The 11,933-nt window shown below is 48.9% G+C and overlaps 2 protein-coding genes across 2 annotated transcripts in view; both read right to left on the reverse strand.

Moving 5' to 3' along the window:
* The window catches only part of NOXRED1 (NADP-dependent oxidoreductase domain containing 1), a 4,047-nt gene extending 1,795 nt beyond the window's left edge, over nt 1–2,252 (reverse strand). The window contains 5 exon segments of the mRNA XM_010024644.1: nt 184–253; nt 255–301; nt 570–756; nt 758–796; nt 2,238–2,252. Of these exon segments, the coding sequence (XP_010022946.1) occupies nt 184–253; nt 255–301; nt 570–756; nt 758–796; nt 2,238–2,252 (358 nt within the window).
* Nucleotides 2,253–3,856: 1,604 nt separating this feature from the next.
* The window catches only part of VIPAS39 (VPS33B interacting protein, apical-basolateral polarity regulator, spe-39 homolog), a gene marked incomplete at its 5' end in the record, with an annotated part of 12,274 nt that continues 4,197 nt past the window's right edge, over nt 3,857–11,933 (reverse strand). Inside the window, 14 exons of the mRNA XM_010024655.1 lie at nt 3,857–4,075; nt 4,327–4,431; nt 4,739–4,828; nt 5,306–5,392; nt 5,780–5,869; nt 6,266–6,307; nt 6,855–6,989; nt 7,253–7,328; nt 7,879–7,952; nt 8,141–8,168; nt 8,257–8,359; nt 8,800–8,833; nt 9,485–9,577; nt 10,491–10,547. Of these exons, the coding sequence (XP_010022957.1) occupies nt 4,055–4,075; nt 4,327–4,431; nt 4,739–4,828; nt 5,306–5,392; nt 5,780–5,869; nt 6,266–6,307; nt 6,855–6,989; nt 7,253–7,328; nt 7,879–7,952; nt 8,141–8,168; nt 8,257–8,359; nt 8,800–8,833; nt 9,485–9,577; nt 10,491–10,547 (1,035 nt within the window). The remainder of the gene's footprint in view (nt 4,076–4,326; nt 4,432–4,738; nt 4,829–5,305; nt 5,393–5,779; nt 5,870–6,265; nt 6,308–6,854; nt 6,990–7,252; nt 7,329–7,878; nt 7,953–8,140; nt 8,169–8,256; nt 8,360–8,799; nt 8,834–9,484; nt 9,578–10,490; nt 10,548–11,933) is intronic.

Here is an 11,933-nt window from a genome sequence, read left to right on the forward strand (position 1 = left end):
CCACTCCAGCTTTAGCTGTACGGTGGCAGGATTTCTCTAGGAGGGTTTTTTTTCCACACTGCCCTACAAACTAACAAAATTGTCTCCATCCCAGACCCAGCTTTGAATCCTACAGGCAGAGGAACCATCAAGTGCAACTCCTCAGAAGAACTGCTACCAAGTTTAGGCAAAAAGATCTTTTACCTGGGGCACTGCAGAGGCATGTTGCCCGCACAGCAGCAGGGTCTGTCCCTTTCACCCCTCACTCGTGGATACATAGGCTCCTGAGCAGGGCACTGGTGCTGCAGCCTTACAATGGCAGGTGCTGCAACCCAAAAACAGAGGCAGCCGAAACAAGTATACCAGGGGAAGGAGAGGATGCTCCTGGAGACTGCTTCTGATGATATTTTTATATTTATAGCCACAAAGTCTACAACTTCTTATAGACAAACAGAATGCTGAAACTCTGAAGTGTTCTCAAGACTCCAGCAGCCGGGGACTTGGGGAAGTGACCGTGACAAGGTCTGCAATGACATTTCACAATAGAATCATGAGAGGCATTAAGAGCTGTGTCCCATGAGGTCCCAAATGATAGCAGCACATCTGGGCTTTGAAATATAATGGTCTGTTGTACCTGAGGAGAGGAACGGCAGTGACAAGGTTGTACACAACACAGGGGTTCTGGATGTCAGGCCGAATGACAGAGCAGACGGACAGCACGTGTGACAGGAGGCAGCAGAGGAACACAACATCTGCCCAGGCTACCAGCTGAGCATTGATTGTTGTAAAAGCATGCCAGGCCCTGCTTCTGCAGGGTCTACTGTAATAAGCAAGGAGAAAGGGACTCGAAAGTCTACAGAACCAGCATGGGTGACAGACCAGCACCTCCAGGCACCACACTGTGGTTACCTGTGCTCTGCCACATACAAGTGAAACACAAACCATCACCCTGAGGCTGGGACCGCTGGCTTGCCCACCCAAAGTGGCTCAGAGGGACTTTTGCTGCTGCCCATCACTGTTCCTACACGGCAAAGGCAGCAGCAGAGTGACATGGAGCAGGCAGCCTCTCTGCCAGGAATAAACATGCAGAGAGCTCAGGTGCCTGGCCCCGGTTCACACAGGCTGATGTAAAACCTTTAGCTGAAACAGCCAAGCCTTGGGATCTGGCTAGTTTTCAAGATATATAAAAAGCTATTTAATAATCCCTGCTTCCTTTCTGCCCCGAGATGGTTAGAAAGAGGATTTTATTTTTTCAAGTATCTCCCTGGAGAACTGTTCTCCCCACTTGTCTTGTTTTACATAAGAGTTTATGGGGCAGTTGACAGTTCTTATGCAAACAGTTGCTGTAATGCTGCAGGCTGATCTCTCCTAGCTGGAAATTCAGAGCCTAGCAAGCAGCTTGTCTGCTACAACTGCCCCTGCAGCCATGAAACAAGTAGAGGGCCATCTCTGTTTCAGTACTGCCATTCATTTAGGGAGATGCTTTCTCTGTTGGGTGAATATTCAGCAACCTGGAGCCTCACTCACCAGGTTCTTGCCAAATGACAAGGAGAATTTTGAAAAGCCACAAAAATGGGTGGGACTAAACTAAAATGGGCCTTAAACTAGCCAGCATCCAAAGAACAGGGTTGATGTCTCCAACACACTGGGAAAGGACTGATAAAAAAAAAGGCAAACAACTAAATTAATATTTGGTGCACAGTAGGTTTCCAACCAAATAATGATCTCTTCTACAACAGCATCCTCTGCTTTTCAACTAAAAGAAAAAAGAAAGGGGAGGAGTTTCTATACCTTCACTATTTTTAGCAGAAAAACATTACTTAGTGAGTTCTGCATGAACTGCAATGAAAAAATGGAGTTAAAAGTCCATGTAAGTGCAGTCCCATTTGCGGGCTTGGGCTGGGGAGCGCTTACCCGGGCTCTTGGGATGCACACGGCACACTGCATCCTACAGACTGCAGACCGGGGTCAGGGCATCAGTAAGCATAGTCAGATCACAGCTCCCTGCTGCTGGACTGACACATCTCCTTGCACATCTTACATATCATGGGTCAAATCACAAGAGTGGCATCCAGGACCCATGCTTAGAGAATACAGATGTGAAGATTTATTTTATGGCTTCATCAGATTCCTCCAAAGGTACATTCAGTTTCTCCCATTGCTCCCTGACAAATCCTAACCACTGACATCATTCCAGGTCCTACAACCAAGCAATGCCTGGGCCTAGGGCATATGAGAGATCTGGAAGCAAACCTTACCCTAGCCAACAGCATCCTGGGTTGCCTTAGGACAAATGTTGCCAGCAGGTTAAGCACAGTGATTCTTCTTCTCTAAATCCAGAGCGCTATGTCCAGCTCTGGGGTCCTCAGTACAAAAGAGACAGGGACATACTGAAGAGAGTTCAGCAAAGGGCTGATGACTAAAGATGACTAAAGGGCCGGACCATCTCTTGTATGAGGAAAGGCTGAGAGCTCAGACTATTCAACCTGGAGAAGGCTCAGGGGGAACTTTTCAATGTGTTTAAATACATGATGAGAGGGAATGAAGAAGAGGGAGCCAGACTCTTCAGGGGTGCCCAATGATGAGAACAGGCAGTGGGCACAAACTGGAATGCGACAGTCCATCTGAAGACAAGAAAACACCTTTATACTGTGCAGGTGGTCAAATTCAGGAACAGGTTGCCCAGAGAAGCCAAGTTGTCTCCAGCTGTGGATATACTGAAAACTCAAATAGACACAGTCCTGGTCTGCCTGTTCCAGATGACTCTGCTTGAGCAGGATTGGACTAGATATTAAGATGTTCCTTCCAACCTAAATGATTCCATGACGGAAAAAAAAAAACAAACCCCAAAACCAAACAAAACCAATACCAACAGGGAAAAAAAAAAAAAAAAAAAAAGGGAGGCTGGAGCCTAAACCTGTCCTCAGACTGTTACACCACTACATATAACCTTCGCTTTTGTGGCAGCAAAGTCTCCTACATTAGAATTAATTCATCTGTACTGACGGCATTCAAGGTGTGAAGTAAGATACTGCTGCAAGCAAAGCTGCTCCACAGTGGCACACACTGTGCTTTTCAGGACATGAGAAAATACCCCGCATACTCACTCAGTGGGAGGTGTGATAAATTGCTCAGGATTAGCACACAGAGTGATGAAGTGTTCAGTGTGGGAAGAACATATACAGCCCAAGGAGAAAGAGACAGCTTTATTTAAGGAATTGAAGTGAGGTCTGGAAGGATGAAGTCAGCAGGTGCCTGAGGACTTGTGTTTCTGAGAAAGTGCAATTCAATCCTTCCTGGCGTAACACTGAGAAAAGAGCTGCTGGGACCAACAGGTTTGTGCCAACTGAGAGGGTTCCTGCTTGCTCTCCTTCCAACCAACCCAGCAGGGCTCTGACCCGCTCCACACTACGGGCCTGTTCTTCCCTAATAAAAGGATCTTCCAAGAGCTGCAGAGTGCCAGCACAAGGATACTGGCAGAGGCTGCTGTCCTGGCTCTCTGCAGGAGTTCATACAACACCTCTTTTCCTAGGGTGAGCCAGAACAAACCAACAAAGCTTTAAGGTACAGCTAGTCCTTTCCCCCAACACGCTGATGCAGGGAGAACACAGTCCAGTAGGCTTTACTCCAGCCACAGCCATGACTGATGACGCCCAAGCCAGCTTGAGTATTACAGGGAGTGATCAGAATCATCTGGTGGAGAGACCCATGAGTGTGACTGACCTGTTCCTCTTGCAGGAATGAGCCCAGGCACCACTTGGAGCAAACATAACCTCGCTGTGCCCAGAGACCTCCTCTGTAAACAAACACAATGCCTGGCTTATATAGCCGAGTCAAAGAGCATCAGATTCCAAAAAGAATCAACCCTGGTGGATCAGTACCATGGTTTTGCTGGCTACATTGGAGCAGCTGTGTTCAACCAGCCTGAATGCCACTGTCCCACAAGCCACTGTAACTGACGAACGTTGATCATGCAATGAGTAGTAACAGAGTTGCTCTGTTGGCACTGGGCTGGGTTTTGCAGTTTCCTCTTTCACTGGCAAGGCAGCAGCCAAACAGGCTGCTTCACAGGTGCTCAGTTCTTCCATCGGATTTGCTAAAAGAGACAATGAGGTATGACTAACATCATTGCTGAACACAAATGCCTCAGTCCCTGACAAGAACAACTATGGCCATGGGGTGCTACTTCTATCAGTTTCACCCTTCATTCCCATATTGAATGCAACCCCAAACACAATATTTGCTTCCCAGCAGGGATAAAAAGTATGTAGGACAGCCATGCCCTTATAGCTAATTTATGGCCATTTCTGATGAGAGTCTCTGGAAGAAAAAGTAGGTGTTTCTTACCATGTTGTTGAGAATGCTGTTTATCTTCTCTTCCTCTGCAGAGCCACGCTCCACCTTGCATTTATATGCTGTCAGCTGGATGCGATCCTTTAGATCCTTGTACGTCTAGATAAACAGCAAAACCAGCACCCAGCTGAGTGAAGAGGACACTTACACATTTAGATGGTGCTCTGGAGATGATCAGGGCAACTCTTCATCCCCTCCTCAAGTTCCCGCCATAGCACAAACACTAGGGGCCACTCTCCTGGCTCACTTGCTTCCCACCAGGAACAGTATCACTACTCCCAGGCCACAGGGATAAAACAAACCCCGCCAGGCACATAACAGCAATGGCACATGGCAGAGCACAAGAAAGCTAGGGAGAGAAAGCAGGCTCTTGTCCCATCTCTTCACACACAGAGCAGGGACGTACCTCAATGACAACATCATGGCACTTGTATTTGGTGGCCAGGCTCAGTCGTGTCTCCACATCCTCCACCAGGCGCACATACTCCTGTAGCACCTGTGAGGGAAGGAAGAGTCTCTCAGCTCCCTGCTGCAGGTACCTACTGCCTCCTTCTTTCACCCCAGCCACAAAACCTTCCAAGGTCACTGGTCACACAGACATGACCCTTTTCTTTCCAAGGCAACAAGTGATCAGGACAAGACTGTTCAGGGCCCCAGAGGCAGCAAAGCTTTGCTCACAAAGCTCAGAGTCCTAGGCTACCTCGTTCCTATGGATCAGGTTAACCATTGCCAGCTGGATTAAGCAAAAGAAAAGTTAATGTAGCAAACAAAGGTGGCAGTGCACCATGGGGAGAGAGATGCTAGACAACTGTAGGCCCACTGTCCCTCTTGCAGTCAGACCTAGGACCCAGTCCTCGCTACCACCTTGCAGCTCAGTAAGCTGTTCCTCTCCCAGCTAGGAAACAGCTCACTTGGGGAATCACTGAAATCCCAACAAAAAGCAGGAGAACATAAGCAGCAGTTCCTTGCTCACCTGCACAGGAGCACTACTCCTCTGCAAGATCTCCACCACTCGGTGGAAGCCAATAGGTGCCTTCTTCTTGGTGTAGCCCAGCCAGTTCTGAAATGAGAGCCAAACCCTATGTTAATCCTAAAAGACAATCCCTCCAGCCACCAGAAAATGCTTTTCCCCAGTGCCAGCAATGTATGACACCAGCTACCATGTGCGTCATAGGCAGAGCCCTTTGTGCAGTGGCAGGGTGCAGGCTGGCTGCAAACCCTTCAGTAAGAGAGCACAGGAGCAGCCCCCTTCTCTGACCCTGTTGCCGCAGCCAAACCAGGCCTAGCAGAGGTCTTGGGCAGGGAAAGAAAGAATGTATTGCAGCACCCTGCAGCAGAAGTGCTGGGCCCTGCTGAAATAAAACCAGCCTGTCCAGTCACTCCAGAACAAGCCAGCTATCAGTAGTAGATACAGTACCTGGAACTGAGTCCCCTTTCCGCAGCTCACCTTGGTAGTGAAGAGGGCATCCACATCATCCCAGGCTCGCAGCTTGGCACGGGCAGCCAGGGCAGTCAGCACATACTGCTTATCAGGAATCTGCAAGGCAGAAAGCTGCGGTCAGAGCACCAGCACAGCTCAGGCCTGTTGGGTTGGGCAGGAATGGCATCTGCCCCAGTCCTGCCAGGACCCTCACTAACAGCCAGGCAAGGAGGTCAGGTGTTGCCTGACGCCAGTGCCAGCACTGCAGAAAGCAGAAGGTCAGGACTTGCAAGTGCTGCTGCAGCCAGCCAAGGTGCACTCAGTGAAAGCCTCCACGTTTCTCACTTTCCTTTCTGAGACTCCAGAATGGCCCTGGTCAAGAAGGATGCCATGCCCCCCTCCCTACCTTAGTGCTGAGCTGCTCAAACTTCTACCCACCCCTCCTTGCTAAATACAATTTGGTTGCCCACATTTTCAGCTAGTGCTGCCAGGACAGCAAGGAGACTCACGTACCTTAAATGTTTTCTTTAGGTTGGTCGGGCTGCTGAATGTTCCCTAGAGAAAGCAGACAAGCCAGTGAAAACTCAGCAGGGCAGGCAAGAGGAGAGGACACCTCTTGTAAGGCATTTGCCTTACACAGGGTGAATCTCCCCAAGTTTTTACTGCTTGTTGCTCGTGTCAGTGCAATAGGAGGAACAGCTGACAGAAAAGAGCAACTCTCCCACCCTATCAGCTCTGATTTGGTTTCCCCTACATCCTCAACTGGTACACCTCCAGCACTTTCAAAATCAGTATATCACATATTTCAGACTCATGGGAATAAGGGCCAATTTTGAGTCCTTGAAGCCAGAAATAACAGACAGTGATTTCCAGGAGGCAACTCCCTGACACACTGTCCCAGGCTCAATGTCCCATCTTAGAGCACAAAAGAAAACTCCAAACTCGTCCCAGGTGGACACAGGGTGCTAAATTCCTCCAGGTCTCTCTGAGGGATAAAATATGACCTCCCTCCCCTTCTTTCCTTAACATGCCCCAGCTTAACCACCCCACATACTGAGGGATACAGGGATGAGCTGTAACCCTTATCCCACACCACTCTCACCTCAGCCTCTGTGTAGTGGTAGAAACAGGAATAGAAGAGGGTGGTCACTAGTGGCATGTTGAGAATTGAAGCCTTGCGAGGATATTTCCGAAATATCTCTGACTGCCCGGACGTCTCCAAGTGCCGGTCATTGGTCTGTGGAATCAGGAAGAGTGAACATGAGCCAGGGCAACTGCCTGACCTAGCTGCAGGGAGAGACCTGGGGAGAATGTTGTGACAGCAACGCACAAGCACAGCCTCAAAGTGGTATTACACACATGTGTGTGGCACAGCAGCTTAGACAGCAGTTAAACCACACTAGCCAGGGCAGGCTGGTTAGATCCAAAGTGGTGTTTGTCAGGGACAGATAGAGATCCCGCAGCTAGTCCCAGTCATCTCCACCAGGGAAGATTTCATACCTCAATGATGATCTGTCGTTCCAACAGGGTATAATGGTCTTGGATATGAGAGGTATCCTCAGCAGAGAATGGCAGCCTGGTCAGACATGGAGGGAAGAGACAGTGTCAGCAGCTTTCAACACACTACACTTAGAAGGATTCTCTTCTCTACCAAACATCCTCCCCATAGACAGAGATGTGGGGAACACCTCCCATTCTCCCCACCCAGGCTGGCTAGTACTCAAGCTCCTGCACCGCTGCTCTGTTCAGCTGGCTCTCTACTAGAAAGGCTCCAGAGAAGGCAAAATTACATGACACCTCTCACATCAGCTAAAGCTGATGCTATCAATTTCCTCAAGTGCTTAGGCACCCAAGCTTTCATCTTTCACAACCTCGAGGGTAAATGATCAGAAGGTTCCTGAAGCACCTTTGCCTCAAAGTAAGCAGCAAACACTGCTGGACTAGTGATCACAAATTCTTCCTCTCTGATCTACAATGTGTCCACAACACCCCACTCCCACTGAGTCAAAACCAACATCAGTCTCAAACTACAAAAGCTGTTGCACTGTGGCAGAGGTCTAATGTTCTTTACCACCACCTTCTGTGAAGCACTCACATCCCTCCCACCCTCCTGCATCTTTTCTTACCCAATGCAGCCTTTCAGAAACTCCCTCCTTTTTTCTACATCCTGTATGTTCAAATGTTCCCGGTACTGGGACAGCTGGAGGGAGAGGAAAAAAGAAGCACAGTCAGTTCTCATGAATCTGGGGGATACAGGACTCTAGAGAGCAAAACAGGAATGCAAAGCTGTTGTCTGACTACCAGACACCTTGTAGCTGACCTCCCCCTGCCCACTATACACTCCCTCTTTCCTGAGGAAAGGGAGTTTCTGCTCCTGGGAATACTCACAGCAACCTCCTCAGTCCTGTCTAGGAACCTGCAAAAGAGAATGAACAAGCATTAACTTGAAGGTAGGATCCTGGCAGTGTGCTCAGCCCTGCCATGAGGCTGGGCAAGAGCCTCACCTGAGCAGATCCAGAAGCAACTTCTGCTCACCCGTCTCTTTGAGGAAATGGATCAGATGGCACAAGGCCACCTGCCGCACCTCCAGCTCCCGAAACAAGATCTCTGAGGAGAGAAATGTACAGGTGGGTAAAGTAAGTTAGCACTGGCAAGCCAGAGGGGGGCCAAGCATGGTGCATGGAGTTGCAAACCACTGGCAGGATCCAACAACCCAATCTCATCTCAAAGCACAGTCTTGGAGGCTAGAGCATAGGAGAAGAGCCCTTTCACTGAGCTGCCACCTGAATTCCCAACAGCGCACTACCCTACAGATTCATCTTCATTTATTCCATCACCACCCTCTGCTGCCCAAAGCTCCTCTCTGGGGCCTTCATGGGCATTCACCATTCTCCCTCCCATGCTACACTCACTGCAAAAATATTTCATTCTCAGTAAAGCAGCAATACCCCAGATGCTCTCTTTGCGACTTGCAGCCAGTGAAAGAACTAGCCCCTCTGCCATTAACTGAAACACACAACACAAACCCTGGCCCCAGTCACACTTACCTCTCCTTAGCGTCCTTTTCAGGAATATCAGGACCTGTGAGCACAGAGAGGCAGCTCTCAGCTGACCAGCTCAGTCTTCACCAGAATTAAAACCAACAGACAACAAACTAGTCAAGGCCTGGGGAAGTTTTTGCAAAGCGCCTCTGAAGACACAGCTTGTACAGCCTGAATTCTGCTATCCACCAGACACAGGACAGGCAGTGAGCCAGGTCCACAGCTGCCTGGCTAAGCTCCTCAGTGATGAGGCCAAGATTTACAAAGGAAAACCTTTCCATGAGAGATTCAAGTGCTTAAAAGAGCTGAAGGAGGGAGGATCTGACAGAGTCCCATTTGGTGACTGATGCTTTGGAAGCCAGATAAATTGGAGGAGCCCCTCAAATCCTCTGTGCTGCAATGAGCAAATTAAACCTTGGCATTCAAGAAATTGCTGCAAAGATCTGTAAGGCTGAAGTATCAGATTCCTTGTTATTAACCTGGCATGAATTCTGCAGAGTGGCAGGAAAGCCAGAGGGAATATGGAATCCCCAGTCTTAAGCTTTTACACTTTTCAGTAACTTTTTCATTTTAAGTAAAGAACAACCCCCCACCTTGCAAGATTATGTGGCCAACTGACTGCATTCACAAAAGCAGCCTCTGTGGGGTCACCCAGGAAGCCCCACCCCTATATGGCCCCAGTAGGACTCACGGCTGTAATGACATTTCCATCATGCCCTGCCACAGCTTCATCCAAGAGCACCAGCTTGTCCTGCAGGGAGCGAAATCTTTCAAGAGAGCAGACCTGGAGACAGAAGAGGTATTAGTAGGCTTATATGGGATACCAGACAAGCCTCAGGCTGAACCAACCCCCAAGGTACTACTTATTCTGCTCCCATAAGCCTTTCAGCAATATGAATAACTGTCCTCTTAACCAGCAGCGAACTTCTCATTTAGCTGAAATCACACGCTGCATGATCCCTGGGAATCTGTCCACAGGGTTGCAGAATTAGCCCTTATTACTGCCCAGGCTAGGAAGGAGACATTGTACGTTCAGCACAAACACCCTTGTAACAAAGCTAAACTTCCCTGCACAGTACAAACCACCAGCCCTGACAGAAGGAGGGAACTCTGCAGGGCCCTCTCCACAGGGGAGACAAGAAAAGTAGAGTTGTAAGACTTCCTCTCATCTTACCCTGTAACTATGGCCTCTCTCAGCCTTTAGCCTTAGTTCACCTCAGCCATTGAGGAGATACATGCAGAGTAAAACCACAAGCTGCCTGAGTGCTTACTGCAAATGGAGGCAGCTGAGACTGATTCCAGCTCCAGTGTGTCCAAGATTGCTTCGGTCTTCCTCCCTTCATTTGCCACCAACTAAGTAGCCCACACCCTCGGACTTTTTTCCATAAACCCAGCCCCAAGGAGCAGAAAGGGTAGAGAAGGACACAGCAACACAGATACCTCCTGTCAGAGCCTAGCTGAGGGGATGACTCAGGTAAGTAATGCAACAAAACCCTGCTGCTCCTGTGCTAGTGTGATCCCAGCACTGCCACCTGGCAAAGCAGCAGGCAAGCAGAGCACCATCCCTGCTAAATGCTGCAAGCAATATGGATCCCCCCTCTGCTCCTGGAACAGGCAGGAGCATGGGAAACTGTAAGCCAGTCTAGGACCACCCATTCTCTGTCTCTTGCAAGCAGGTGGGAGTGGAAAGTCATTACCTTGCCTCTCTGCATTCGCCTGACCGTATCTTTGGGGCTCCAATCATTGCTGTAATCCTGTCACAAGAAAAATAAAGAACTCTTGAGCCTCAAGAGGCCAAATCATGCAAGCAGTCCCCAAGCTGATTCCACTTGTGCTGGATCAGAATGATGGCCCACGTGTAGCTTCCAAGATTTATCATTCAGCTGCTCCAGGGGGATTCTTAGTAGGATGTGTCCCTCCAGTGTTCAGGTACAGATGCTGGGCCCTCAGACCCTGCATGCTGGTCGGGAGAGAAGCTAGACACATGGATGCTAACACAGAGTTTTTCTATTGCCTCAGTAAGTTCCATCATCACATCCTTTATAACAAGTGCATTTCAACAGGTTGTCTTCCATGCAAATTAAAGCTCTGATGTTGCTTTCAGAAGGACAAGCGAAACATGTGTAAAACTGACAAAACCAAAACTGAAGGGGAAGGAGTTTCCTGTTACAATTCAGACAGACTTCTGCTGGTGAGCATTCCACAGCAGTGTGGAGAATGCAGGGACAGCAGGCTCCAGGAAGAGCCTGGAGAGTTGCACAGGACTAGTATAACGTGACAAAAGCACTGAAGCCTGTAGCAAAACTATCTTAAGGTAATATGCTGCCACTGCTGCAATGACCAAAGTTCATCCCCTGCAGCCTACAGACACTACAACCTGGAAGCACTACATAAAGGGGCAGTGGCCTGAGCCACTCCTGAACCGACTCCAAGAATGCACCTAAGTCTTTGCAAGGCACTCAGGCCAGTGGTTGTAATTCAGCCTTCTGCCTCAAAAGAGCCAGAGAAAGGCTATAACCAGAACCAGCTCTGAAGACACTGAATTTTAAAATCATTGAAGGTATACTGAAAGCCCAACTCTAAAGAAAAAAAATGGGTTCTTGCAGCCCTATTAGGGGACAGGAGTCTTCTCAAGTCAGTGTGTAGCTGAGTGTCATGTGTCCTGAGCACCGAGGTTCCCTCCAGCACCTGTGCCCAGAGGCAAGTCCTCAGCCTATCACTGAGGCTCCTCAGCCTTTATTCCACCTCACTTAGAATACTCCTGCCTGCTTTAAGGGGCTGTACAATCCTCCTTCCTGCATCCCTGCCTCTGCATGCACAGAATAGAACGCAAGAGGGCACACTTATTTCTCCTGATTAGCTTTCAGGAAGTGCTGTTAGATTATGTATTTAATGGCTAACCACCATAAACACAACAACCTAGTAAGGATCAGATGGCCAAGCACAGGTGGAGAACACCAAGGAACCTAACAGGTGCAGTCTGAGCACTGACTTGGCCACTCCTTGCCACCATCAAATGAGATAGACTAAGTCATTCCCCATTGTGTAAAACCCTCCAAGATGAGTAAACCAAAGAACCTTTCCCCAAACACCATGCAACCCTGGAGGCACAAGGCTTAGTATGACACACAAGGGAAAGA

The sequence above is a fragment of the Nestor notabilis genome, unplaced genomic scaffold (genome assembly GCF_000696875.1).
Source record: "Nestor notabilis isolate BGI_N333 unplaced genomic scaffold, ASM69687v1 scaffold28390, whole genome shotgun sequence".
Taxonomy (NCBI): domain Eukaryota; kingdom Metazoa; phylum Chordata; class Aves; order Psittaciformes; family Psittacidae; genus Nestor; species Nestor notabilis.